Below are 27,087 nucleotides of genomic sequence, written 5' to 3' on the forward strand. Positions count from 1 at the left end.
AGACAGGAGGTTGAATTGCTAAGCAGCACCTGGCAGCAGAGAAGCCAGGGCTCAGGGGCAGAGTTGAGGCAGTAAGTCCAAGATCTCAGGGGAGCGAGGCCCCTGGGAGGCCCTCGGCTCCTGAAGAAGGGCTCTCGGGGGAAGAGGGTCCTCAGAGTGAAACTTTGCACGTGGAACCTGCTCCCCTAGCCTGGCTGCTCTGCCCACCGACAGCTTCCTCCTGCACCCCAGCTTCCGGCTCCTCCTTTCATCTCACGTGGGCTCCTCGCCTCAAGCTGGAAACCCACAGTGGGAATCTGCCATTGCTTTTGGTGTTCAATGATGATGCATGGGCAGGGCCACAGGAGGGAGCAGTGAAACCAGCGGTGCCCCCACCACCCACCACCCACCACCTGCTCTGGCCCAGGCACCTTGGTGCTGACCTGCCAGCTTCTGTCTCACTCTGGAGTTCTATACTTTAAAGTAAAGAGCATTGCTTAGCCCGGCTGAGCGTCGACCTAGGAACCAAGAGATCAAGGTTCGATTCCGTCAGGGCACAGGCCCGGTCATGGGCTTGATTCCCAAAGAGGGCGTGCAGGAGGCTGCCGATCGATGCTGTTTCTCTCTCATCAGTGTTGCTATCTCCCTCTCCCTCTCCCTTCCTCTCTCTAAAAAGCGATAAACATGATAAACACACACACACACACACACACATTTTTAAAGCATTGCTTGCTTCCAGGTACTCATTTCTCAGACAACCAACTGGGTTTGAGAGAGAGAGAGAGATTTAATACTTTCACTGTTGAGCCTCTAAGGAAGGCACTGGATGCCAAAGTTCTTGCAATGTGTATGTGGAGAAGGGCCTTTTGGGGAAGGAGATTCTTTGAATCCTTTTGTAGCATTTTCCTTCCCCTTCCTCCAGAAAGCAATGACAAACTCTTGTCCTATAGAAATGTAATCCACTCTCTTAAATCTAGGAAAGGTGTACCTATAACACAATTTTGGGGTGCTTAATGGGATATTAGATACTTGGAGGGCAGGGTCCTCTAGCCAAATCTACTGGTAGTCCAGTGCTACCCCACCAGCTCCCTACCACTCCCTCCACACATGCTCCTTAGGCAGGAGCTGTGACGATGGAAATATATTATTTTTTTAAAAGCAAGCAGTCCCAGGCTTGGGAAATAGCACCTGGACAAGCCCCCAGCAGCAGGGAGGTTAGTAGGGTGCTCCTGTGTCGTCGCTCCAAGGCGAAGTGGGGTGGGAATGGTAGAGGGGGCATAATGTCCCATGGTCTATCCCAACCTCGACCAGGTTGGGGTTCCGCTCTCTCCCTGGTCAGTATCAGCTGCACCTCGGCCAGGCACTGCTATCTGGGAGGGCACTCCGCCTGCAGACCCGGGCCTAACTTCAGCCAGGAAATGGGAGCCAAGAAGCTGCTGAGCCGCCCAGCCCGTGTGGCTCAGGGGTTGAGCATCAACCTGTGATCCAGGAGGTCACGATTCCATCCTGTCAGGACACAAGCTGGATCCCCAGTGTGGGGCGTGCAGGCAGCAGCCCATTGATGATTCTCTCTCATCATTGATGTTTCTATCTCTCCCTTTCCCTTCCATTCTAAAATCAATAAAAATATTTTTTAAAAAGGAGCTGCAGAGCCTGGGGGTGCTGGGAGAAGGGAAACGCTGTCCATGAGAGTCACCTCCTTAACCACAGGCGCCAAAGGACAGAAATGTGAGCAGCAGAGGGGAGAGCGGAGCAGCTTCCCAGCTGAGTGCAGCCACTCCCGGGGAGCTCGGGCAGCAGGAGCACCCCGGGTTCAGGATGGGGCGGGCGGTCCAAGAGCCCGCCTATTTTCAACCCCGGAACCACCTCCGCAGCGCCTCGCCCTCCCGCGCGACTCCCCAGTGGCAGCGCCCCAAGCCCCGCCCCGCGGGGTGCGGCCCCTTTAAGGCGGTGGGGGCGGGGCGTGCGGTGTTGTCAGTGTCAGCCCCGCACGCAACCCCCGGTAGCCCCGCGGAGCGGCCGGAGCCCCGCGTTCCTGCAGCCGACCCGGCGGGCCCGGGGGGCTCGCGCCTGGGCGGTGCGAGGAGCCCGGCGCGGTCGACGACTAACCCGAGCGGGACTGCAGGACCGAGGGGCGACCGACCGCGGAGAGGGACCCGGCGCGGCGGCCCCAGGGCCCCCCTGATTGCTCTCCGTGCACCCACCTTCCCGGCGCCCGCCCCGCAGAGCGCCCGAGCCCGCGCGCCCAGCCCCGGGGGAGCCGCCCGCCCCCGACCGCCCGGGCCATGCTCCCCCGGGGCAGCGGCTGAGCCGGAGCGGGACCGGGAGCGCAGCCCGCGCGGAGCATGGAGCCGGGCCGGGCCCTGCGGGACGCCGGCTGGGCGGCCCTGCTGGTCCTGTTCGCCGCCTCGCTGCTCACGGTGCTCGGCTGGCTGCTGCAGTCCGCGCGCGGCTGGTGGCGGCGGGGGGCGCCCGGGGACCGGAGCCCGGGACCCGCTCCAGCGGCCGAGCCCGGGGGGCCCCTGCGGGAGCTGGGAGTGTGGCGCTCGCTGCTGAGGCTGCGGGCCGCTCCGACCGGCGCCCCGGGGGAGCCCGGCGTCCGGGGCCTCCTGGCGTCCCTGTTCGCCTTCAAGTCTTTCCGGGAGAACTGGCAGCGGGCGTGGGTGCGAGCGCTCAACGAGCAGGCCTGCCGGGCCGGGGTGAGTCTGACGGGACACCCAGGGGTTCCCTCGCTCAGCCTTTCCTTCCCAGGGAGGGACGGCTCGCCGCTGCCCGGAGGGCCGGATGGGGGTGGGGATCAACGGGGGAGCCCCGTGGCCTCTCTTCCACTTTGGGGTCAGAGAAAAGGGTGCAGGTGAGGCTGGAGGTGGTAGAAAGCCGGCTGGGTCCCCAATTCAGTGTTCTGTGGTCGGGATACCCTGGCTCCCAACCCGGGTCCAAACTGCTGTTCTCATAGCAACGCTAATCCCTGAGCCCAGAGCACTTCCGCCCAGTCTGTGTGCGGGTTGCGTTGGGGTGCGGGGAGGGGGGGCGGGGCTGAGGGACGCTGCGAGAGTAGGAGGGAGACAGGTAGTACACCTCCCAAGGAATTTGCCTGGTTCTCCTGCCTCCACACCAGTTAACATTTCGGGTGCCAAGTCCCTGATGCGATCAGGCATATTCCAAAGGAGCCTGCTTTACCCTCCCCCGCCCCTCGGTAATCCGCTGCTGCCTCTAACTCTGCTGTTTCCTTGCTGATGTGTTGAGCGAAGGTGTTTAGGTGGAGAGCAGATAGACAATCCACACTCTTCCCCAGATGAGCCGAGCCTGTCACCAACTAGCCTAGTCTACTTCCTCCCATCGCACTTCCCAGGAGGTGGGGCAGGAAGCTCTCTTGAGACTGAGAGGTGGGGTGGGAGGTCGAGGTCTCCCTCTCTCGGGCTCCTGCCCACCCTGGCCCAGGAATCTCCTTGCTCTCGCCTCCATCAGGCCCCTCACTCAGTGTTCTCCACCACCACTCCTGGGAGGACTTTACTAACTCCCCAGATGCCTACACACAGAAGTGGCCACACGAGAAGTTGCCCTGTCTCCTGCCCAGATGGCTGGCAGAAATCCAAATGCCATCTTTCAGTCAGTCTTGAACTCACACCTCCACCCGGCATTCCCTGCACCTTGTCCCTTGGTCAGGAGTGACTCCCCAGGGCAGCTGACTCAGCTGGACATTGGCCTCTCTAGCTGGGAGTAGGGAGATTGGGGTTCCAAGCATCCATCTCCCCATCTCCTTGGGCCTGGCCTCCAGACGTGACAACTGCAGGAGCCAGGCATTGGCTTCCCTGGGTTCGGCCGGCTGATGAGCCCCGTGGATTTGTTTCCTCCCATCCCAAGGCCCAAGGAAGAGCTGTCAGTCCGTCTGGGCCGCCCAATTCTCCTTCCCTCCCTGCTCTCCAGACAGGGCTGCAGCAGGTTGCCTCACTGCAGTGAAAGAATTAGGAAGCTCTTTCAAGACCTAAGCTAAGCAGCTTTTTGCTCCCTAACACCACCCTGCTGTCTGCGGGAGGGATTAGCCAGCCTCTGGACCCTGGAGCACTTTGAGCTGGCTTTTCTTCCCAGTCCCTCTGGTAAAGTTCCCCAAGGCCACGCCGAGCTGTCTTCCTCTCCAGGAGTACGGAGAGAATCATACTCTTGTGCATCCACGTCCTATTTATCTGGAAGAAGGCGTGGCCTCATTTCTCCAGCTCTTGCCTTGAATAAGTGGGCCTTACTGTTTTGCCCTTAGCTCAGTCGTGTCTCTCTCTGCCCAGCTATCATATATAGGTGGCAACCTACAACTTTATTACTTTTCTGTGCATCCCTTTTCCTTTGGGTGGAGGTTGGAGGATGAAGAGGAAGTTGGGGGGAGAAGAGGGAGGCTCCTGGTATTCCAGGAAAAATCTAGGGCCTCTGCTCAAGGTGACCTGGTCTCCGCGATGGGCTAGCTCCCCACTTCTCCCTGGCAGCTGCAGGCCCCTGGAGAGGTGGGTTTGGAGGACAACACATCCTATTTGAAAGTCCTGAGCCAAAGAGGGGTCAGAAGCCAGCCTGCGGCTGCGGCCTCAGCAGTGCCAGGTCCCGTCAGCAACTGAGCAGGCTCGCCCTGCAGAGGCAGCTCCAAAGACCTGATCCTGTGTCCACATTACTCCCTCAGAGCTCCATCCAGATCGCCTTTGAGGAGGTGCCCCAACTCTTCCCCAGAGCCAGCATTGGTCATGTGACCTGTGTAGACCAATCAGAGAACACCATGGTAAGGGTCTGCTGGGCAAGGTTTCTTTAGGGTCTCAGAGGGGGCTGATTCCAAGAGTTCCCTTTAGTCCAAGGGCTCTTAACCTGAGGTTGATGAATGACGAAGAGATCCAAAGATTGGCTTCAGGAGGTCTGAGGATCTCACTAAAGTGACATGCAACATGCAGTACATGTGTTCATATCTGCATTTTTCTGGGGAGAAGAGTCTTTGGCTTTTCTATGATTCTTTTATGGTCTTGTGGCCCCCAAACAGTAAAGTCTCAAGGACAACTGAAGTGGGGAGGGTCTACTGATCCATCACAGAGCAGGGCAAAGCAGGATGGCGCATCCTTCCTCCATGCCTAACCTCCATGCCTTGCCTGTCCCAGGTGCTGCATTGTCAGCTCTCTGCTGAGGAGGTGATGTTCCCAGTTTCTGTGACCCAACAGTCCCCCGCTGCCGTCTCCATGGAGACCTACCACATCACTCTGACACTGCCACCAACACAGGTGGAGGGGGTGGGAAATGGAGTTGGGCAGCAGGTGGTTCAATTGCCTCCGCCTTTTCAGCTGGGCTCCTTTCTGAGGGGATTGGGGGGGGGGGGTCCTGGGGAGTGGGAATAATTGGAGGAGTAGGCAAGTCATCTCAGTCTCTTTGTCCCTGTCCCAGTTGGAAATTAACCTAAAGGAAATCCCTGGCGAGGGGCTCCTTGTGTCCTGGGCCTTCAGGAATCGCCCAGATCTCAGCCTGACAGTGCGTCCCAAGCTGCAGGCCAGAGAGGTAAGGGAGCAGGGCTGGGGGGCTAGGGGTGGGGGGGGCAGGAAGAGGCAGAGCAGGGAGGGGGAGGCCGAGCTGCCCCCCCCCCCCCGCCCCTGTCTCTGTTCTCTTCTCCCTGCAGAGAGGTGAGGAGCAAGTGGAGGTCTCCACGATTGAGGAGCTGATAGAGGATGCCATCGTCAGCACCCAGCCAGCCATGATGGTCAACCTCAGGGCGTGCTCTGCCCCTGGCGGGCTGGTGAGTAGGCACTGAGAACAAATAGTTTGTGCCCTGACCGGTGTGGCTCAGTTGGTTGAGAATCATCCCATGCACCAAAAAGTCACAGGTTCCATTCCTGGTCAGGGCACATGCCGGGTTTTGGGCTCGATCCTCAATAGGGGGCTTGCAGGAGGGAGCTGATTGATGTTTCTCTCTCTCTCTCCCTCTCCCTCTCCCTTCCTTTCTCTCCAAAAATCAGTAAGAACATATTTTTTAAAAGAAGCTAATTGTTTGCAGGCAGTGTCTCCAGGGTACTATGTTGGAATTCCCTTCTGACCTCCTTCTGTACTTAGGTGCCCAGTGAGAAGCCCCTCACGCTGTCCCAGGCCCAGCCAGCCAGCCCCAGACCCACCCGGTTACTCCTCCGGCAGCTTCGAGCCTCACACCTGGGGAATGAACTGGAAGGTGAGCGCTCCCTGTGGCTAGGGGGCTGCGGGTTATGCTTGCAGGCACTTGGCCTCTGTTTTCCTCAGTGGCTTCCCGTCTTTGATCTGCGCATCACATTTCTGTCTCCCCCAGGCACTGGGGACCTGCGCTGCATGGCCGAGCTCGACAACCCCATGCAGCAGACGTGGACCAAGTCCGCGAGGGCGGGTCCCGAGGTGGAGTGGACGGAGGACCTGGCCCTGTAAGGATCCCCCCCCGCCCCCTCCCCGCTCCCCGGGCAGACTGAGTCCTCCCTTCCAGCACAGCCTGGCAGGAGCCAGCTCTGTTGTCACTGAACCTTGCTGTGTGCCCCTTAGGCCAGGCCCCAGCTAGGTCCTGGGTACAGATGTGACCAAGATACAGTGCCCGCCTCGGCGTGGTTTCGGTGTCGAGGCAGAGACAGATGTATGTAAAGAGCACGGAATCAGTGGTCTCCTCGCGGTTTACAGCAAGTGCACAGGAGCGCCTCCTGGGGGAGAGTAATTCCTGGAGGGGAGTGAGGGTCAGAGCAGGCTTCCTGGCGGAGGCGATATTTAAACCACACCTTTGAGTACCAGGAGGGTTTCAACAGGCTGTTCTCAGCCGAGGGAAGCGCGTGAGCAAAGGAAAGATGGTGGTGTGACAGAGAGCGACTGGAAGGCGGAGTGGGGCAGGGGCAGAGGGGCCTGCATGCCCCGCTGAGGAGTATGGCCTCCACTCGGGCCTCTCCTAGTCTCCAGGGAAGAGGAAGGCCTTGGAGGGCAGGGATGAGTCTGAGGGGAGCACTCGGACCATCTTATTTATGTGCATCACTGTCTGCCTCTGGCCTGAGATCAGTTCGAGGGTGGATTCCCTTTGCTAACCTCCCGCTCCCTGCCCCTGCTTCTCCTGGCTGCAGGGATCTGGGCCCCCAGAGCCGGGAGCTGGTCCTCAGGGTGCTGAGGAGCAGCCACTGCGGAGACGGTGAGTAGGAGGCGGGAAGGAGCACCCGGTGGGGGGCAGGTGCTGAGTGGAGCCTGACCATGGGCCCAGCTCATGGTGCTGCCCTTCCCCAGCCGAACTCCTGGGCCAGGCCACACTGCCCGTGGGCTCCCCTTCCAGACCACTGTCCCGGAGACAGGTGTGCCCACTCACCCCGGGGCCCGGCACAGCCCTGGGACCCGCAGCCACCGTGGCCGTGGAGGTGAGGAGCGACCCGGGGAAGAGGGGAGGAGGTAGCAGAGGGTGGTCTTTGAGGCCGGCCTCTTTGCGCTCCCACCCCTCGACAGCTTCAGTATGAGGAGGGTTCCCCCCGGAACCCCACCCCCTCCACGCCACGCCCCAGCATCACACCTACCAAGAAGGTCGAGCTGGACCGCACCATCATGCCTGATGGCACCATTGTCACCACGGTCACCACTGTCCAGTCCCGGCCTCGCACTGTAGATGGCAAATCAGGTAAGAAGGAGGAGCGGGGAGCCCAGCGGTAGCCAGGGGCCCTGAGCGGCAGGACAGGGAAAGGCAATAAAGCTCTAACCCTACCACCCGGCTTCTCCACCGCATCTTCCTCATGATCCGTCTCCCCAGACTCCCCCTCCCCCTCCCTCTCCCTGACGGTCCCTCTCACGTCAACCTGGACCCGCCCACCCCGCAGTGGGACCCTTGCACTTGCACCTCCCTCAGTTCCCGGTCTTTTCATGGGTCCGGTCCGTTCCCCTCTTTCCCCAGCCCCACTGCCTCATCTTCCCTCCCTCTACCCTCCGCCCGCCAGTACCCTGCAGGGCCCTCCCACATGCCAGTGGCCTCATGGTGCTTCTTCTGCTCCCAGGGCCCTCCATGACATTTCTCCCGTCTCTCGGGGTCCCATGGGATTCCCCTCTGTCCAGGGGCCCCATGTGCCATCTCGCACCTCAGTATTTTCATGGCATCTCCCCACATTCCCATAGTTCCTGTGTGCCTCTTTGTCCCCAGGGCTTCTTCTTCTTCTTCTTTTTAAAATAAGGAATATGAGTTATTTTTTTTGTTGTTAAATATATTTTTATTGATTTCAGAGAGGAAGGGAGAGGGAGAGTGAGAGAGAAACATCAATGATGAGAGAGAACCATTGATCGGCTGCCTCCTGCACACTCCACACTAGGGATCAAGCCCCCAAACCCGGCATGTGCCCTTGACCGGAATCAAACCCGGGACCTTCAGTCCACAGCCCGACGCTCTATCCACTGAGCCAAACCGGCTAGGGCTCCATGGCATCTCCATAATCACTCCTGTGATTCATCATCTCTGAGTCACCCCTGCCCTCTGAGTCACCAAAGCCTACATCTCAACAAAGATGGGGTGGGCGGGGGCCATTCTCAAACACCCCCCAGCTCACTGACCCTCCCCCACCCAGCAGACTCCCCCTCCCGCTCCCCGTCCAAGGTGGAGGTGACCGAGAAGACGACGGTGCTGAGTGAGAGCGGCGGCCCCAGCAGCGCCTCCCACAGCAGCAGCCGTGAGTGGGGACCTGGGATGTGGGAGTGTCAGCTGGTACTGGGGCCCCAAAGTCAAAACCATGTTGGCTGGGGCCTGGGGGTTCTGGTCCAAGGGGAGCTGGAGCGGAGTCGGGTCCGCCGTCTGCCCAGCAGGGGAGAGCCACCTTGCCAACGGCCTGGACCCTGTGGCGGAGACAGCCATTCGCCAGCTGACAGAGCCCAGCGGGCGGGCAGCCAAGAAGACACCCACAAAGCGGAGCACCCTCATCATCTCAGGTGTTTCCAAGGTAACAGCTCGGGGAGAGCAGCCGAGGGGCCGGGAGCCCTCACGGTCACTGCAGTCCGTCCTAACCTGCCCCTCGCCAGGTGCCCATTGCGCAGGACGAGCTGGCGCTGTCGCTGGGCTACGCAGCCTCCCTCGAGGCCTTGGCGCAGGACTGTGCCGGAGACGGCAGCGGCCCCTCTCCCCCGCCCTCGGACCCCCCCGCCGCCTTCCCAGGAGCCCTGGATGCCCTCTCCAGCCCCACCAGCGTCCAGGAGGCAGATGAGACCACACGTTCGGACATTTCCGAGAGGCCGTCTGTGGATGACGTTGAGTCGGAAACAGGATCGACTGGTGCCCTGGAGACCCGCAGCCTCAAGGATCACAAAGGTGGGGCGAGGTCGGCAGCCCCTCCTCTGATACCCAGTGTCATGACCTGGGTCCTCCTGGAGCCTTAGGGACGTGAAGGCCGAAGCCAATGGGCTGTGTCCTTCCTCAGGGGCTGCCAGAGGCCCAGCCGGGCTCAGCGAGCTAAGGTAGAGAGGGGAGAGGGAGCTGGGTGCGCTGGGTCCTGTGGCTTATTCACCACGGATTTCCTTTTTCCCGTGTCTAAGTGTGTCTCTTCCTTCCCTTGTGTGTTTTTTTCTTCCTTCCCTTTCTTTTATTTTTATATATTTCTTTATTGATTTCAGAGAGGAAGGGAGAAGGAGAGAGAGATAGAAACATCAGTGATGAGAGAGAATCATTGATAGACTGCCTCCTGCACGCCCCCCACTGGGGATCGAGTCTGCAACCCAGGCATGTGCCTGGGACCCTTCAATCCGCAGGCTGACGCTCTATCCACTGAGCCAAACTGGCCAGGGCTCTTTCTTCCCTTGCGTTATGTACTCTTTCCCTGTGAGTGTGAGAAGTCCTCCCGGGCTGACGGGGCTGGCCCTGCGCAGTGACAGCTGTGGACGGCTGTGGCACCCCTCACTTCTAACAGGAAGGGCTTCCCCCAACGTCTTCATCCCTCTGTCAACGAGTCTGTCAACCACGCTGCACCTAACCATCTCTGGCTTCAGCCTGCATCACTTCTTGGGATAATGAGTTCCCAAACCCAAAGCCTGCTGAGTGAGACCTTCCTCACGACGCTCGTCTGCATGTACCTCTTGGACGCAGCCCTTCCTGCTCACGTCCTGGAATTTTGTCCATGAGTCCGTGTCAAACAATTTTGTTCTCCCATGTCTGCCTCTGAGGACATTTCTTTTTTTCTTCTTTTAAAAATATTTTTTATTTCAGAGAGGAAGGGAGAGGGAGAGAGAGATAGAAACATCAATGATGAGAGAATCATTGATCGGCTGCCTCCTGCACTGGGGATCGAGCTTGCAACCCTCGTGTGTGCCCTGACCGGGAATCGAACCCTGGCCTCCTGGTTCATAGGTCAACGCTCAACCACTGAGCCACTGCCACCGGGATGAGGACGTTTCTTTAGAGACACCCTCTGCTCAGCCTTGGTCTTTCCATAGTGAAGAGTCCGGGTGGTCAGTCTGTGGGCACAGAGCAGCGGCCCCTGACACTCTCCTCCGCCAGCGGTCAGCAGGGCACACAGACTCCCACCAGCACCACCGCTCGCTCCTCAGCCAGGACCAAGGGCATGTTTTGTCTCACTTTCTTCCCTGAGGAAGCCTGGCTTCCAGGCCCAGGGCCTGGTCTGTTCTGCATGGTCGACCCCTCCATGCTTGGTCTTTTTTTTTTTTTTTTAATATATTTTTATTGATCTCAGAGAGGAAGGAAGAGGGAGAGAGAGAAACATCAATGATGAGAATTGTGGATCAGCTGCCTCCTGCACATCCCACACTGGGGATGGAGCTCACAACCTGGGCAAGTAATGGGGAATGAAACCGTGACCAGGCTGGCCAGGCATGCTGGCTTCTCTCCGCCCCTCCAGCCCCCTCCAGTCCCCTCCAGCCCCCTCCGCCCCCTCCGCCCCCCCTCCGCCCCTCCAGCCCCCTCCGCCCCCTCCAGCCCCTCCAGTCCCCTCCCCCCTCCGCCCCCTCCGCCCCCCCTCCGCCCCTCCAGCCCCCTCCGCCCCCTCCAGCCCCTCCAGCCCCCTCCCCCCTCCGCCCCCTCCGCCCTCTCCCCCGCTCAGCGCCCTCTCCCCCGCAGTGAGTTTCCTGCGCAGCGGCACGAAGCTCATCTTCCGCCGGAGACCCCGCCAGAAGGAGGCCGGCCTGAGCCAGTCGCACGATGACCTCTCGGACGCCATGGCCTCGCCCAGTGTCCGCAAGAAGGCGGGCAGCTTCTCCCGCCGCCTCATCAAGCGCTTTTCCTTCAAGTCCAAGCCCAAGGCCAACGGCAGCCCCAGCCCCCAGCTCTGAGGCCCGCGCTGGGGGAGGTCCCGGCCCAGCCCCGCACCCCTGCGGGCGGGAGGGCCCCGGCGGCGGGGGAAGGTGAGGTGGCCCCGGGGCCAGGACACAGGGGGTGCGGGGGGCGCCGCCTGGCACCCCGCAGGGCTGTGCCCGCTGTCGGCACCCACCCCTCAGGCTGCTCGCCGACCACCCCTCCCGCTGTGTTCGCTTTTCTATGAGTGTGTGCGGCCCGGACTCGGACCGGTCCCTTCTCGGGAGGGGGGTCCCCGTGGCTGGGCTCCCCCACCCCGCCCTCAGGCCCTGCTGTGCCCCGCACCGCTGAGGACACGGGCAGGGTCTCCCCTGGTCCGCCCGCCCCTTTGGGGCCGGTTTGTACTTGATGCCTCCGGAGCCGCGGCTGCACCGGGAGGCTCCGGGGGCGGGGGGGGGCCCTCCGGGGGGCCCTCCCCGCACTGACGGCCGAAGGGGCTCCGTGGGAAGACTGCGTCACGGTGGAGCACACGCGGGGCTGCACCTCGGTGTGTGGAGATGATGACGGCCATTGCTGTATGATGATTTGGAATTTAATTTATTAAAGCCAATTGGAATTTATAAGCTGGACCACTGGTTATCCTTTGAGAGGTGAAGGGGCAGTGAGGCTGTGGGGTTGATGGGGTGGGAGGGTCCCAGACGGCCCAGGTACCAGGGGAACACACATTGGGTCTGCTAAGAACTTCCTGCCCAGCCGGTGTGCTCAGCGGTTCGAATCCCAGTCAGGGCTCACGCCCGGTTGCTGCTCAATCCCCAGTGTGGGGCGTGCAGGGGGAAGCTGATCCATGATTCCCTCTCATCATTGATGTTTCTCTCTCTCCTTCTCCTTCCTCTCTGAAATCAATAAAAATATATATATTTTAAAGTTCCTTCCTGCAGGGAGGAAGGGACATGTAGAAAGGGGATGGAGAACAAGAGTCTTTAAAAGGTGAAGTTGTAGCAAAAAGTCATTCAGACAAAAAAGACAGTTTCCTAGTATAAGCATCTTCATTTCCCTTAAAAAAATTTTTTCTTTTTCTTTTTTTTTTAAATTCTCTCTCTCTCTCTCTCTCTCTCTCTCTCTCTCTCTCTCATTTCTCTTTCTTGAACAAGCGGTTCCTTCCAGGATATAACCGAGTGCCGAGCATGCACTCTGGACCTAGCCTGCCTGGATTTGACTCCTGGTTCCATTAATTGCCTTTGTGACCTTGGACAAGTTATGTAACCCAGAGTGCCTCAATTTTCTCATCTGTAAAATGGGGAATGTGATAACTATCATTTGGTTGTAGATGAGAAGTGAATAAAGTGCTTAGTGCTCTCCTGGCACGTAGTCAGTGAGGAAAAAGGGTTAACTAGTGTCTTAGAAGAGACAGATTAGGAGGGGGAAGTCTTTTTAAAAATTTTCAGTTACAGTTCAGATATATAGCATAGTGGTTAGACGTTTATATAATTTATGAAGTGATCCTCCGAGAATTCTAGTACTCACCTGGAATTATACATAGTTATTACAATTCTAGAGGCCCGATGCACAGAATTCATGCACAGGTAGGGTCCCTAGGCCTGGCCAGAGATCAGGGCCGATCAGGTTCCTTGCATCCCCGCCTCCCCGCTTCCTCCTTCCCTGGTTCCCTCAGTGCCCTGCTGCCACTGCCGCTGGTTGCCCGCCATGTTCCACGTCGCCCCCTGGTGGTCAGTACATGTCATAGTGAGGGATCCAACTCCTGTTCTACCCGTGGAACTCCAAGGGGACACTGCCTATTAGCCTTTCTAAAAATATATATTTTATTGATTTTTTTACAGAGAGGAAAGGAGAGGGATGGAGAGTTAGAAACATTGATGAGAGAGAAACATCGATCAGCTGCCTCTTGCACACTCCCTACTGGGGATGTGCCCGCAACCAAGGTACATGCCCTTGACTGGAATGGAACCTGGGACCCTTCAGTCCGCAGGCCGACACTCTATCCACTGAGCCAAACTGGTCAGGGCCCTATTAGCCTTTTATATAAATAATTATATTAGAGGCCCGGTGCACAAAATTCATGCATGGGTGGGGTCCCTCAGTGTGGCCTGCAGAGATCGGGCCCTAGCTCGTGCCCCCAGCCTTGCAGCCCCACCTGGCACCCCCCTTGGCCTGGCGCCACCTGCTCACCCCGCCCCCTGCTGCCTCTGTCTGTGGGGTGATTGGTACCCACTCACCTGCTCCATCACCATCAGGGCCGGCAGCGCCTTCACTGCCGCCCACTGCCAGCACCGTGTTGCCGATGCCCACCATGTTCCCCACACATCACAGTGAGCAATCGAACTCCTAGTAAATGACCGCCCGAGGGGACAGTTTGTATATTAGGCTTTTATTATATAGGATTCTCTAAGCTACCCATTTGTACTTCTTAATTCCTTCACCTTTTTCATGCAGTCCTCCAACCCCCTCCCATCTGACAACCACCAGTTTGTCTTTCTGTTTTGTTTGCTTATTTTGTTCTTGATTCCACATATAAGTGAAATCATATGGTAATTGTCTTTCTCTGTCTGTCTTATTTCACTCAGCACAATACCCTCTAGGTTCATGTATGTTGTTGCAAATGGTAAGATTTCATTCTTTTTTTATGGCTGAGTAACATTCCATTGTAAACATGTATCACATCATCCTTATCCAATCATCTATTGATGGCACTTAGGTTGCTTCCATATCTTGGCTATTGTAAATAATGCTGCAATGGAGAGGAACCAAGATGGCGGCAAAGTTAAACAACTAAACTGCCGCCGTGCACAACAATTTCAAAAATACAACTAAAAGACAAAGTGTCTACCACCCAGAACCACAGGAAAGCTGGCTGAATGGTAGATTTACAACTAAGAAGGAAAAAGAAAGAACAAACGCGGAAGGGCTGAGGTACAGAGGCGCGTGAATCGGGCTGGTGGCGGGTGACAGGACGCGTGGCTTTTTTTCCAACCCGCAGAGAGATAAGCTCCTGATCACTCTGAAATCCAGTTTCTGGGTACGCGCGGGGGAGAAGCTGGACTCTCGGCCATCGTGTCGGAAAGTGGGAGTGACTTTCTTGCAGAGGTGCGCCCAGCAATCAGTGTTTACTGCGCTGGAGCACGGGATGCAGGGACTTGGAAACAGGAAAGGCAGAAAAGGCAGACTAGCAGCCATTGCTGTTTGCCACGCCCTAGCCTAGTGACGCCCTGAGACCCCACCCCGCCCTGAGACCCGCCCTGCACATTCTACAAACCCGCCCAGGCTCCAAACAGCAGCTTTTGCATATAAATGGCCTGCCCTGTGGCAGCTTAACCAAATAAACTGCAGCTCCAGTCAGACTGCTCCAAAACCACTCAAGCAAAGAGGAGAAAACTGCAGTTTTTGCTGTAACTCCTGCTGAGTGGCCTCAGACAGTAGCTGACCTGCACCCCATTGGAGATCCAGAAACGAGGGCATCTAGTGGTCGGTGTGAGAGGACACCAGATTTCAACCACTCGCATAAGAGACACATTCAAGAGGCAGACTCAGTGAGCGCCAAAGCCCTACTGTGTCTCCAGCACAGCAATTCTTCCGTTATAGACACAGCGGGTCCTCACAGCCAATTGGCCTGGAGGTCAATTCCTCCCAGTGACACCAACAACAATCAAGACTTAACTACAGCCGAAACTGGTTTGGCTCAGTGGATAGAGCGTCAGCCTGCGGACTCAAGGGTCCCAGGTTCGATTCCGGTCAAGGGCATGTACCTTGGTTGCGGGCACATCCCCAGTGGGGGGTGTGCAGGAGGCAGCTGATCGATGTTTCTCTCTCATCGATGTTTCTAGCTCTCTATCCCTCTCTCTTCCTCTCTGTAAAAAATCAATAAAATATATTAAAAAAAGAAAAAAAAAGACAAAAAAAAAGATTTAACTACAATAAGGCTGTACACACAGTCCACAAAGGGGTGCACCAAGAGCGTCCACCTCATGTAACTGGGAGGCTGACCCGTTGAACCAATAGGACACAATAGGACACAAAGCTACCCTACCAACTCAGGGAAGCAGCAAAAATGAAAATGAGGAGGCAAGGAAACAGATCCCAAACAAAAGAAATGGAGGAGAACAAACGACTGGACATAGAGTTCAAAACCACGGTTATAAGGTTTTTCAAGAATTTCATGGAAAAAGCCGATAAATTTAATGAGACCCTCGAGGATATGAAAAAGGTCCAACTAGAAATTAAACAAACACTGAAATAAAAAATATTATACAGAGACCCAGCAGCAGACTAGAGGAACGCAAGAATCAAGTCAATGATTTGGAATACAAAGAGGCAAAGGACACGCCTCCAGAAAAGCAAGAAGAGAAGAGAATTCAGAAATTAGAAGATAGTGTAATAAGCCTCTGGGACAACTTCAAGCATACCAGCATTCAAATTTTTGGGGTGCCAGAAGAAGAGAGAAAGCAAGACGCTGAAAATCTATTTGAAGAAATAATGACCGAAAACTTCCCTCACCAGATGAAAGAAATAGACTTACAAGTCCAGGAAGCACACAGAACCCCAAACAAAAGGAATCCAAAGAGGACCACACCAAGACACATCATAATTAAAATGCCAAGGGCAAAAGACAAAGAGAAAATCTTACAAGCAGCAAGAGAAAAACAGTTAGTTACTTACAAGGGAACACCCATACGATTATCAGCTGATTTCTCAACAGAAACTATGCAGGCCAGACGGGAATGGCAAGAAATATTCAAAGTGATGAATAGCAAGAACCTACAACCAAGACTACTCTACCCAGCAAAGTTATCATTCAGAATTGAAGGGCAGATAAAGAGCTTCACAGATAAGAAAAAGCTAAAGGAATTCATCACCACCAAACCAGTATTACATGAAATGCTGAAAGGTATTATTTAAAAGGAGGAAAAAGAAGAAAAAAGTAAAGATAAAAATTATGAACAACAAATACATACCAATCAACAAGTGAATCTAAAAGTCAAGTGAATTAAAAATCTGACGAACAGAATAGACTGATGAACATAATAGAATCAGGGACATAGAATGGGAGTGGATTGATAATTTTCAAGGGAAGGGGTGTCTATGTGGGGGGTACGGGAAGAGACTGGACAATATCATACACCTATGGATAAGGATAGCGAGTGGGGGGGAGGTAAGGGCAGTGGGAAGGGTGGGAACTGGGAGGCGGGGAGATATGGGGGGGGAGGAGAAACAATTGTAATAATCTGAACAATAAAGATTTATTTAAAAAATAATAATAATGCTGCAATGAATACAGGGTGCATATATCTTTTTGAATTAATGTTTTGGATTTCTTCAGATAAATACCCAGAAGTGGAATTTCTGAGTTAAAAGGTAATCCTATTCTTAAAAATATATATTTAGTCCTAGCTGGTTTGGCTCAGTGGATAGAGCGTCGGCCTGTGGACTGAAGGTCCGGGTTTGATTCCAGTCAAGGGCCCATACCCGAGTTGCAGGCTTGATCCCCAGTAAGGGCGTGCAGGAGGCAGCCAGTCAATGATTATCTCTCATCATTGATGTTTCCATTTCTCTCTCCCTCGCCCTTCCTCTCTGAAATCAATAAAAATTAAAAATAAATAAATAAAAATATAGTATCTTTATTTATTTCAGAGAGGAAGGAATAGGTAGAGAGAGATAGAAACGTCAATGATAAGAGAGAATCATTGATCGATTGGGAATCAAGCCTGCAACCCAGGCATGTGCCCCGACTGGGAATCAAACAGTGACCTCCTGTTTCATAGGTCAATGCTCAACCACTGAGGCACCGCAGCCAGGCAAGGTAGTCCTATTTTTAATTTATCGAGGAGTCTCCATGCTATTTTCCATAGTAGCCGCACCAGTTTCTAATGGGGGGGCGGGGGGAGAGGGCAGGATCTTATAAAGGTTTCATCATAATAAAAATGGTTTCATTCCTAAATGTGGGCTAGTTTCAGGGAGTTATGGGTACTAGCAAACTCTATGTCCCTGTTCCTGTGCTCTGGAACTTTACCTCAGGACTTGAAACAGGCAACCTCCCGCACTGAGCCAGGGGCAGGGAACCTGAGTGTGCCGCAGACACACCAGTGACCTTGAGCAGACCACTTCTTTCTGGACCTCAGCGTCCTGGTCTCTGAAACGAGCGGTGGCCTGGATCATCATTCAGGTGGCTCTTAGCTTGGCCACTCTGGCTTATCTATTGCGGGTGCTTTTGGGAGGCAGCATGGGATTGTTAATAGTCCCCACAATCCTGTGATACTGTATGTAGAAAGAGGGGCAGAATGTGGATATTTGGTTAATTTGAATATAGTGGTATGTTCAGCGTTAGGTCATGAGGACTCAGATTTAGCAAGCTATTTCCCATGAAATAAGGAATGCAGCTCTCCACGGGTCACAGAGGAGAATTTCTTTGTTGACTAATATGACAAGACAGCCAAACACACTGAACTTGAAACTTCACAAGAAATGTTTTTTTAAAAATATTTTAAAAATTGATTTTAGAGGGAGGAAAGGAGAGGGACTGACATAGAAACATTGATGAGATGATCAGCTGCCTCCTGCGCGCCTCCTACTAGGGATCAAGTCAGCAACCTGGGCATGTACCATGACTAGAATGAAACCTTGACCTCCTGGTTCATGGGCTGTTGCTCAACCACTGAGCCATATCGGCCAGACAGAAGAAACTTCTTTTAAAAAAATATATTGATTTTTACAGAGAGAGGAAGGGCTGGGCCATGCTGGCCAGGCCGCAAGAAAATTCCTGATGGGAGGGCAGGTATTCCAATTCTGGATGGTAACTGGAAATTGTATTCAGCTTACAGTGCTGAGCTGCCCAGAACTCAATAGAACCACTTACTTTATAGAGAAGAAGAGCCTGATCACAAAATAAAGATTTTGAAAGTGAATGCAAAAGATATAAAAAACATAACTTAATCAACTTTACCCACTTTACACTTTCAGAGGAGAGCACAGATTTTGATGAGTATGGATTGTTTTTAAGTTTTTGTGTCAGCTTTTTTTTTAAAATATATATTTTATTGATTTTTTACAGAGAGGAAGGGAGAAGGAGAGAGAGTTAGAAACATCGATGAGAGAGAAATATCGATCAGCTGCCTCCTGCACATGCTCCACTGGGGATGTGCCTGCAACCAAGGTACATGCCCTTGACCGGAATCAAACCTGGGACCCTTCAGTCTGCAAGCCGACGCTCTATCCACTGAGCCAAACCAGTTAGGGCTGTGTCAGCTTTTAAAGAACAAATCTCAGCCCTGCTGGCGTGGCTCAATGGTTGAGCGTCAACCTATGAACCAGGAGGTCACAGTTTGATTCCCAGTGTAGGGTGTGCAGGAGGCAGGCAATCAATGCTTCTCTCTCATCATGGATGTTTCTCTCTCTCTCTCCCTCTCCCTTCCTCTGTGAAATATATATGTATATATAACATAACTAGAGGCCCAGTGCACAAAATTCGTGCACAGGGGTGGGGTGTCTCTCAGCCCAGCCTGTGCCCTCTCCAATCTGGGACCCCTTGAGGGATGTCCAACTGCCCAGGATCAAGCCTAAACGGGCAGTTGGTTATCCCTCTCACAATCCAGGACTGCTGGCTCCCAACCACTCACCTGCCTGCCAGCCTGATTATCCCCTAACCACTCCCCTGCCAGCTTGATCAACACCTAACTGCTCCCCTGCCAGCCCGATTGCCCCTATCTGCCCTCTCCTGCTGGCCTGGTCACCCCTAACTGCCCTCCCTTGCCAGCTTGGTCACCCCTAACTGCCCTCCCTTGCCAGCCTGGTCACCCCTAACTGCCCTCCCCTGCCAGCTGGTTGCTCCCAATTGCCCTCTACTGCAGGCCTGGTCACCCCTAACTTCCCTCCCTTGCCAGCCTGGTTGCCCCTAACTGCCCTCCCCTGCCAGCCCGATTGCCCCTAACTGCCCTCGCCTGCCAACCTGGTCGCCCCTAACTGTCCTCCTCTGCAGGCCTGGTCACCCCCAACTGCTCTCCTCTGCTGGCCCGGTCACCCCTAACAGCCCTCCCATGCAGGCCATCTTGTGCAGACATCTTGTCTGCACACGGGGGTGGCCATCTTGTGCGTTGGAGTGATGGTCAATTTGCATATTACCTCTTTATTATGGGACTAGAGGCCCATTGCACGAAGAGATTCGTGCAATAGGCCTTCCTTCCCTTGGCTTCCAGCACCGGTTTTCCTCTGGCACCTGGGACCCAGACCTTTGCTCTGGCCAGAGTCTGCCTTCTTCATCTTCGCTGCAGACTCCGGCCGAAGTCCTGCCATCTTCGTCTTCACTGCTTCACTGCAGACTCTGGCCAGAGTCTGCTGTCTTCGTCTTCGCTGTGGCCAGAGTGCTGCTCCTGTAGATCCCTTCGCCCCCACCTGCCCTCTCATAGCAGGCGTCCTGCCCTGCCCAGCCACTCCACGCCTGGAGCAGCTGGGCGGCTGCCATCTTTCTCCTTTTAATTTGCATATTCCCTCCTGATTGGCTGGTGGGCGTAGCAGAGAGATGGTTAATTTGCATGTTTCTCTTTTATTAGTGTAGGTAATAAAAGTGTAATATGCTAATTAGACCAGACGACCTTCCAGATGAAGCCGGGGCTGCGAGGGAAGCCCGGATCCCGGGTGCCAGAGGGAAGCTGGTGCCAGCAGCCGGGGGAAGGAAGGCCTACTCTTGCATGAATTTCGTGCATCGGGCCTCTAGTATATATATACAAATCTCAGAATGTGCCTGAGCAATCCAGCCAATATTGAGGCTATTTTCAAAAGAAGCAGATTGAGATAGAAGGAAACTATGCTGAACAGTAATACACTTCCTCAAATTTTGGAAACGTGTGGATCACAGAACTATCCTGAATTTTTGTCCTGTCAAAACTGAGTCTACACAATTCTGCGAGTGAACTTTTTCTTCATGAAATTGCTAAATGAAAGCTACTAGACATCTTTAAAAGTATAAATTGAATTAAAATAAGATTGGCATTTCATGAAGTGTTACTATAACCATGCTTTTGAATGAGTAAAGTTGATGAAATATATTTTATTATTGTATTACATTTTAAAACAAGGACAAAGCTATAATACACAATTGTTAATAAACTTTATGTGCAAATTCCTGATTTTACTATAACTTTGCTTTTTGTTTTGTTTTGTTAATCCTCACCCTAGGATTTTTTTTTCATTGATTTTTAGTGAGAGTGAAAAGAAGAAGGGAGAGAGACCGAGAGAGAGAACATCAATGTGAGAGAGACACATCATTTGGTTGCCTCCTGAACGCACCCTGAACTGGGGCGGTGGATTGAGCCTATGACAAGGTACATGCCCTTGATAGGAATCAAACCTGGAACCCTTCAGTCCATGGGCCAATACTCTATCCCAGTGATGGGCAACCTTTTGAGCTTGGTGTGTCAAACTTCGCCAAAAAACTGAGCATAACTCGGGTAGTGTGTCACTTTGAGGAAAAAACATTATTTCGCAAATGTTTCATCCTCAGGAGCAGCAAATGTTTCATCCTCGGCATGCGGCCGCCTCAGCGGCCACGTGTCATCAGAAATGGCTACGCGTGTCAGTGCTGACACGCGTGTCATAGGTTCGCCATCACTGCTCTATTCACCGAGCCAAACCAGCTAAGGCTTACTTTGCTATTTTTATGGCATCTTTATTTTATTTATATTGAATATTTAATTGTTTCCTGATCATATAAACTATACAGGCTTATTTTTAGTTTAGAAATATATAACACAATAAAATAACAATTTACCCCAATGAACTTTATTAAGGTACAGAATTTATTTAACAAATGTATCTTGAACGCTTACTAAATTTCAGCGACTAGCCTAAGTGGTGGAATTATAAAGGTGAAGAACACATACCACCCCTGCCCTCTCCCACTGAACTGAGTCTGGTGCAGAGTGAGGACAAGGGAACAAGCAAATGCAATAGGTGATAGAGCTGGCAGAGGGAACTACGGGGAGGTGATGTCAAGAACGACTTCTTGGAAAAACAAGCATCTGCACTGAGACTGGAAGAATGGGTAGCAATCACATGAGTACACCTGGAAGGGTGAGAAGTGGAAGATTGTTCCAGGCAGAGGAAACAGCAACCACAAGGCAGGAGAGGTAAGAGGTGGCCAGCTAGTCGTGGTGGAGAAACTAAAAGAAATTTGAGGCTGTTGGCTGGGTAGCTCAGTTGGTTAGAGCATTGTCCTGATTCCCCAAGATTTCGGGTACATACAAAGAGTCAACCAATAAATGCAAAAATAAGTGGAACAACAAATCTCTCCCCGCACCCCTGCTGCTCTCAAATCAATAAAATTTAAGAAACAAACAAACAAAATTGGGGCTGGAGCAGGAAGTGAGGTGGAGAAGGAAGGATTCAAGACACAGCTGGAGAGTTTGCAGGACCCACATGCTGAAGGGTCTAGGAAGCCTCAGTATGGTTTTGGGCTCTTGCCCTGAGGCCAATAGAATGCCTCTGAGTGGTCAAAGCAAAGTGGTTGTTTGATCACTTTTGCTCTCTGTAAAGACCACTTTGAATGTTCCATCGAGAATCATTTGTAGCAGCTGTTAACGTAAGAAACGTTCAAACCTGTAGGAAATTTTTGTGAGTTTATTTGAGCCAAACTGTTGACAATTCCCAGAAGCAGAATCTCAACACATTGAGACAGTGCTCTGGAAAATGGTTGTTCACCTATTTGTATAAACTACCATCAGAGGTGACATAAGTGGGTTACATGAAATCCATTGTTGATTGATTAGGGATGTAGGAGAAAGTAAAGCGGGGAAACCTCTGGGGTTGGATAAAAAGTAAAATGAGTCCAGCGTCAACCTAAGAACCAGGTCAGGGTTCAATTCCTGGTCAGGGAAATGCCGGCTGGCGGGCTCCATCCCCATTGTGGGTCGTGCAGAAGGCAGCCGAACAATGACTCTCTCTCATCGTTGATGTTTTGCTCTCTCCCTCTCCCTTCCTCTCCGAAATCAATTTTTTTAAAAAAGGATTAAGAGGGTGAAAGATAGAGGTAGGATCCAGTTTGGGCCGGGCAGTGGTGGCAGCACTGCACCCAGCTTCTGACACCTCCTCCTCGCTGTCCCGGCAGCCAGCTAAACGCCTGAGCCAATCCGGGAGGCGAGACCCGACTGGCACCGCCCCCGAGGCCTGCGCAAGTGCAGTGTGGCCCGCGCGCCGCCTGCGCAGTTGGGGGAACTCAGCCCCCGGGCTCCTGGCTGCGCCCGCCACCCTCTCTTTCGCTACAGCCTTGTCGCCCCGCGCGCCCGCCCCTTCCGGGTTTTGGCGCGCGCCCGCACCGTCAATCGCAGGGGCCATTGGCTGTTAGAGAGCGGCGATTGGCTGTCGCTGACGTCGCTCAAGTGCCCTCCCGGAAATGGTCGCGGTGGAAGGGGAGCTGGAGAGACGCGGGAGCCGAGGGGCGGTAAGCGGGACCCCGCGCCGGGTGGGCAGCGTGTGGGCCGCGGGCTTCGAGGCCCGGCTCTTCCCGAGTCGCCCCAGCGGGGCTTCCTCTCGCCGCTCGGCCACGGCGGTCGGCCTGCTGCCTGCGCGCCCCGAACCTCCCTGCTCTCTCGTCTGGGTCCCCGCGGCGCTGCGACACGGTCTCCCCCGCCTTCGGGGACAGGGCCCGGGCAACCGCGGGGCCGCGCCGGAGAGGCGCTACCCGCCCGGAGGGTCTCCTTTCTTCTCTCCGAGCCCTACCCGTCCTTGCGGGGCCTGGCGCCCACCGCCGGGGCCGGACTCTCCGTCTCCGCCTGCGCGCTGCGATTTCAACTGATTTCCCTCCGCGGGCGCTTTGTTTTGGTCGTTGTCGTCACGCGTCGAGCCTTGTCTCTTCTGCCGAATTGTGAGTCTTCAGGGGCTCAGAGCCTGGGTCCCTCCTCCTGAGTCCCATTCGAGGTTCCTTCGGTGCCCTGCGTTGTATTCACCCGCAAGCACTTGCTGATGGCGTCTTCCTAGGATTCCTGTTGAAAAGACGTGTGAAGGACCCTCGGGTTTTCCTTTGGTTGACCTTTTTTGTAGAATTAGATCAGGCTTAAAATCAGCGCACCATCAGAAGCAAGGATACGTCACGAATAGCTAACATTTGTTGAGTTCTAGTGGTGTGTTTTGCTGAGCATTTTAATATTATGTAATTTGCTTCATAAGTAAATTCAATGAGACAGGCATAATTATTCCCATGCTACCTTGCCTAAGGTCGTGTAGCTAGTTGGAGCTTTCTGACCAGATCTGTTGACTCCATTACCCATTACTGAGATAGTAGTATCCCTTTTTACATTTAAGGAAACAGGTTTAGAGGAGCTAAGTGATTTGTCCAAAAATAAAATAATAGCTTCGTTGGTTGGAGCGTTCTGCCAGGGTTTCGGGCTCCATCCTCAGGGCGTATACAAGAATCAGCCAATGAATGCGTAGGTGGAACAACAACAACTCGATGTTTCTGTGTCTCCCTTCCTCTCTCTAAAGTCAGTGAATTAAAGAAAAAAGGTAATAAATTAAGTTTGCTTAAATATTAAGAGACCCCCTGCAGTTAGAACTGAACAGGGCAAGGGGCAGGCTTTCTTAAGAGCTTCCAACATATTGGAGGAGACTGACAAAGTAGTGAAACGTTTTGGGTATTGTGTATATAGATGTGATGTCTGTGGGGAGGAGGGAATCAGAAAAGTAAGACAGATAGAGGAGGAAAATGGAGCTAAACTCATTGGCTTTGAATTCCTTTTCCATCAATCCCTAACTTTGTGACATTAGGTAAATTACTTAACTTATCGGCCTATTTATTCATCAGTGAAGTAGAATAATAATGGTACTTACCTCAGTGGGGTTCCTGTATTTATTCGTTTTTGTTTGTTTATTTATTTATTTATTTATTTATTTATCTTTTTATTTATTTCAGAGAAGAAGGGAGAGGGGGAGAGAGAGAGAAACATCAATGATGAGAGAATCATCGATCAGCTGCCTCCTGCTTGCCCCACACTGGGGATGGAGCCCGCAACCTGGGCATGTGCCCTGACCTCCTGATTGATAGGTCGATTCTCAACCACTGAGCCATGCCAGCCGGGCTATTAATGCATTTTTATACAAATGCTTAGAATAGTGCTTGACATTTATTGTTATATTATTCTAGGCATAGCCAAGTCATTGAGACAAAAAACTTGAACCCAGGTCTTCTTACAGCTGGTCCAGTACTCCACTACACAAGTTGTTGCCTCATTGCATTCCCTGCCTTGGGAAAATGCGGCGATCAGATAGTCACTCTGTCCCATAACTCCCCAGGGTAGAAATAAGCAGGGCACAGGGAAAGTAAGGATGGCTGGGGCCAGTGAAAGAGGGATTTGGGGAACTTGCAAGGTTTCAGGTCATTCTAGATATCTGGGTAGCCTGCTTCCTGGGCTCAGCAGCAGTGTGTTTAGAATATTTGTGCTCACTACTGTGCTGGCCACAGTGTTAGGGTCCCAGGTGGGTGTGAAATGGCTTCTGCGCAGAAGCAGCTAAGATTGCCCAGTTGGGTACATGAGAACAGAACACAGGAAACAATCATGCTGACCGTGAGCAGCATACAAGTAGGTTTGAGATGTTCTGGTGTCAGCCCAGCAAACCCATGTTCACCCCAGAGTGTCGAAGGTGACTAGGGCTGTAGATTGAAAAGGGGTTTCTCTGGTAAGCAATTAGGTATGGTGGGCTCCAGTACTGGTGGGCATGAAGGATTGTATCTATTTTGTATTCTCTTTTCCCGCCGCCTCTCAGTATGTAGTAGAGGCCTTTTTCATAGGTCCTGCCTGTCTCAGGGAGGCCAGAGGGAGCAATGCCTACTCCCAGGGTCCACATGGTGGGGGCATGGAGAATCAGTGAGAATTAGAATTCTCCAGGTGAGGTGACACTTGGGACAGAGTCAAGGCCTCTAGCATCCTCTCATCCCCCAGAACTTTTGCTCACAGTGTCATCCTCTGCTGTCTGTTTTCTTTTTTTTTCTTCTTCTTTTTTTTTTTTTTAATATATTTTATTGATTTTTTACAGAGAGGAAGGGAGAGAGAGAGAGAGAGAGAGGCTAGAAACATCGATGAGAGAGAAACATCAATCAGCTGCTTCCTGCACACCCCCTACTGGGGATGTGCCCACAACCAAGGTACATGCCCTTGACCAGAATTGAACCTGGGACCCTTGAGTACACAGGCCAAAGCTCTATCCCCTGAGCCAAACCGGTTAGGGCTGTCTGTTTTCTTTTAATGAGGGAAACTTCTTCTGCTCCTCAAACTCTGTTCTGGACCTGCCCGCATGAGAATGGAGCGCTGAGTTAAAGGGGCGGATTCCTAGGCTTCACCCCAGCCTTCCTGAATCCAAACCCCTAGGTGGGGAACAGGAAACTCTGCATTTGTATGCTTTACTAAAAATTGAAAACTTTAACTGGTTGTTGTTGTTTGTTTTAATAATTTTTATTGATTTGAGAGAGAGAGAAGCATCAGTTATGATCGGCTGCCTCCTGCACACCCCACACTGGGGATGGAGCCCCAACCCGGGCATGTGCCCTGACAGGGAAATCCACCTCGACCTCCTGATTCATAGGTTGAGGCTCAACCGAGCCACACCAGCCAGGCAAGAACCTTTTGTTTTTTATTTAGCTTCACATATTTAATACATACTTAAGCATGCTGAATACACGTTAGGTATGGTATCAATTAGACAGATTTGGCCTCTTTTGTTCAAATGAAATCTGCATATAAAAAATATATATATTTTATTGATTTTTTACAGAAAGGGATAGAGAGAAACATTGATGAGAGAGAAACGTTGATCAAGCTGCCTCCTGCATACCTTCTGCTGGGGATGTGCCCACAACCAAGGTACATGCCCTTGACCGGAATAGAACCTGGGACCCTTCAGTCCACAGGCCGACTGCTCTATCCACTGAGCCAAACCGGTTAGGGCAGAAATCTGCATTTTATATATTTAATTTATTTTTAGTACTCAGGCAAGAGGTTTATTAAAAAGCTCATGAGCAAGAGGGAATTATCCCCTCCCCAGGGAAAGAAGAATGGGCTTCTCTTTTTTTTTCTTCCTCTTTACATTTTTGTTTAGAGGATGTTAGGGGAGAGTTGGAGTAAACCACCAAGGCAGATTGTATGGCATTTGAGAGTCTGGCAGGGGCCTTGTGACGTGATGCAGTAAGAAATGAGGAGCTTCGGGTTCATTTGCAGGCTGTGGGGTTAGAAGGAGCATGGACTTTGGAGTTAGCCCAACCTGACCTTGTCACACCTGGTGTGTGGCCTTGAGCAAACCAGTGAACTCTCTGAGCCTCAGGTCTTTATCTGTAAGTAAAGTCAGCCTGGCAGCACGGCTCCTTGATTGAGCATTGACCTATGAACCAGGAGGTCACGATTTGATTCCAGGTCAGGGCACATGCCCAGATTTCGGGCTCCTCCCCAGTGCAGGAGACAGCTAATCAATGATTCTGGTCATTGATGTTTCTCTCTCCTGCTCCCTCTCTGAAATCAATAAAAATATATTTTTTAAAAATTGTGCTTACCTCATAGTGTGACGAAATTAAATTAAACTACACAATGTGAATAAAGTGCTTAGTATGGTGTTTGGCATATAGTAAGTGCAAAATTAAGAACAAGCCCTAACCGGTTTGGCTCAGTGGATAGAGCGTCGGCCTTCGGACTGAAGGGTCCCAGGTTCGATTCAGTCAAGGGCATGTACCTTGGTTGCGGCACATCCCCAGTAGGAGGTGTGCAGGAGCCAGCTGATCGATGTTTCTCTCTCATCGATGTTTCTAACTCTCTATCCCTCTCCCTTCCTCTCTGTAAAAAATCAATAAAATATACTAAAAAAAAAAAACAAACAAAAAAAACCCAGAAGGTTTTGGTATCCAATTTTGAAGCTGA

At 52.8% G+C, this 27,087-nt stretch overlaps 1 protein-coding gene across 4 annotated transcripts; it reads left to right on the forward strand.

Annotated features, from left to right (window-relative positions):
• The first annotated feature begins 1,924 nt into the window (after nucleotides 1-1,924).
• Nucleotides 1,925-11,808, forward strand: C2CD2L (C2CD2 like). Of its 4 annotated transcripts, none has more exons than XM_079788192.1 (14): nucleotides 1,925-2,678; nucleotides 4,643-4,738; nucleotides 5,106-5,225; nucleotides 5,386-5,496; nucleotides 5,615-5,731; nucleotides 6,046-6,157; nucleotides 6,272-6,380; nucleotides 7,056-7,120; nucleotides 7,213-7,340; nucleotides 7,426-7,594; nucleotides 8,526-8,627; nucleotides 8,758-8,894; nucleotides 8,974-9,259; nucleotides 11,018-11,808. In XM_079788192.1, the coding sequence occupies exons 1-14, from the start codon at nucleotides 2,325-2,327 to the stop codon at nucleotides 11,227-11,229; spliced, it is 2,118 nt and encodes a 705-aa protein (XP_079644318.1). In that variant the 5' UTR covers nucleotides 1,925-2,324; the 3' UTR covers nucleotides 11,230-11,808. The 4 variants fall into 4 exon arrangements, with proteins under 4 accessions (XP_079644318.1, XP_079644320.1, XP_079644319.1 ...); XM_079788194.1 differs by having other exon boundaries at nucleotides 8,529-8,627; XM_079788193.1 differs by having other exon boundaries at nucleotides 1,926-2,678; nucleotides 8,761-8,894.
• Nucleotides 11,809-27,087: the final 15,279 nt, after the last annotated feature.

This window comes from Cnephaeus nilssonii, assembly GCF_951640355.1.
Source record: "Cnephaeus nilssonii genome assembly, chromosome: 13".
In the NCBI taxonomy this organism is placed as follows: Eukaryota; Metazoa; Chordata; class Mammalia; order Chiroptera; family Vespertilionidae; genus Cnephaeus; species Cnephaeus nilssonii.

Coding starts and splice junctions, on each gene's coding strand:
- C2CD2L (XM_079788192.1), top strand. CDS start 2,325: ATGGAGCCGGGCCGGGCCCTGCGGGACGCCGGCTGGGCGGCCCTGCTG. Junction 2,679..4,642: donor AGCAGGCCTGCCGGGCCGGG/GTGAGTCTGACG, acceptor TTACTCCCTCAG/AGCTCCATCCAGATCGCCTT. Junction 7,595..8,525: donor CACTGTAGATGGCAAATCAG/GTAAGAAGGAGG, acceptor TCCCCCACCCAG/CAGACTCCCCCTCCCGCTCC.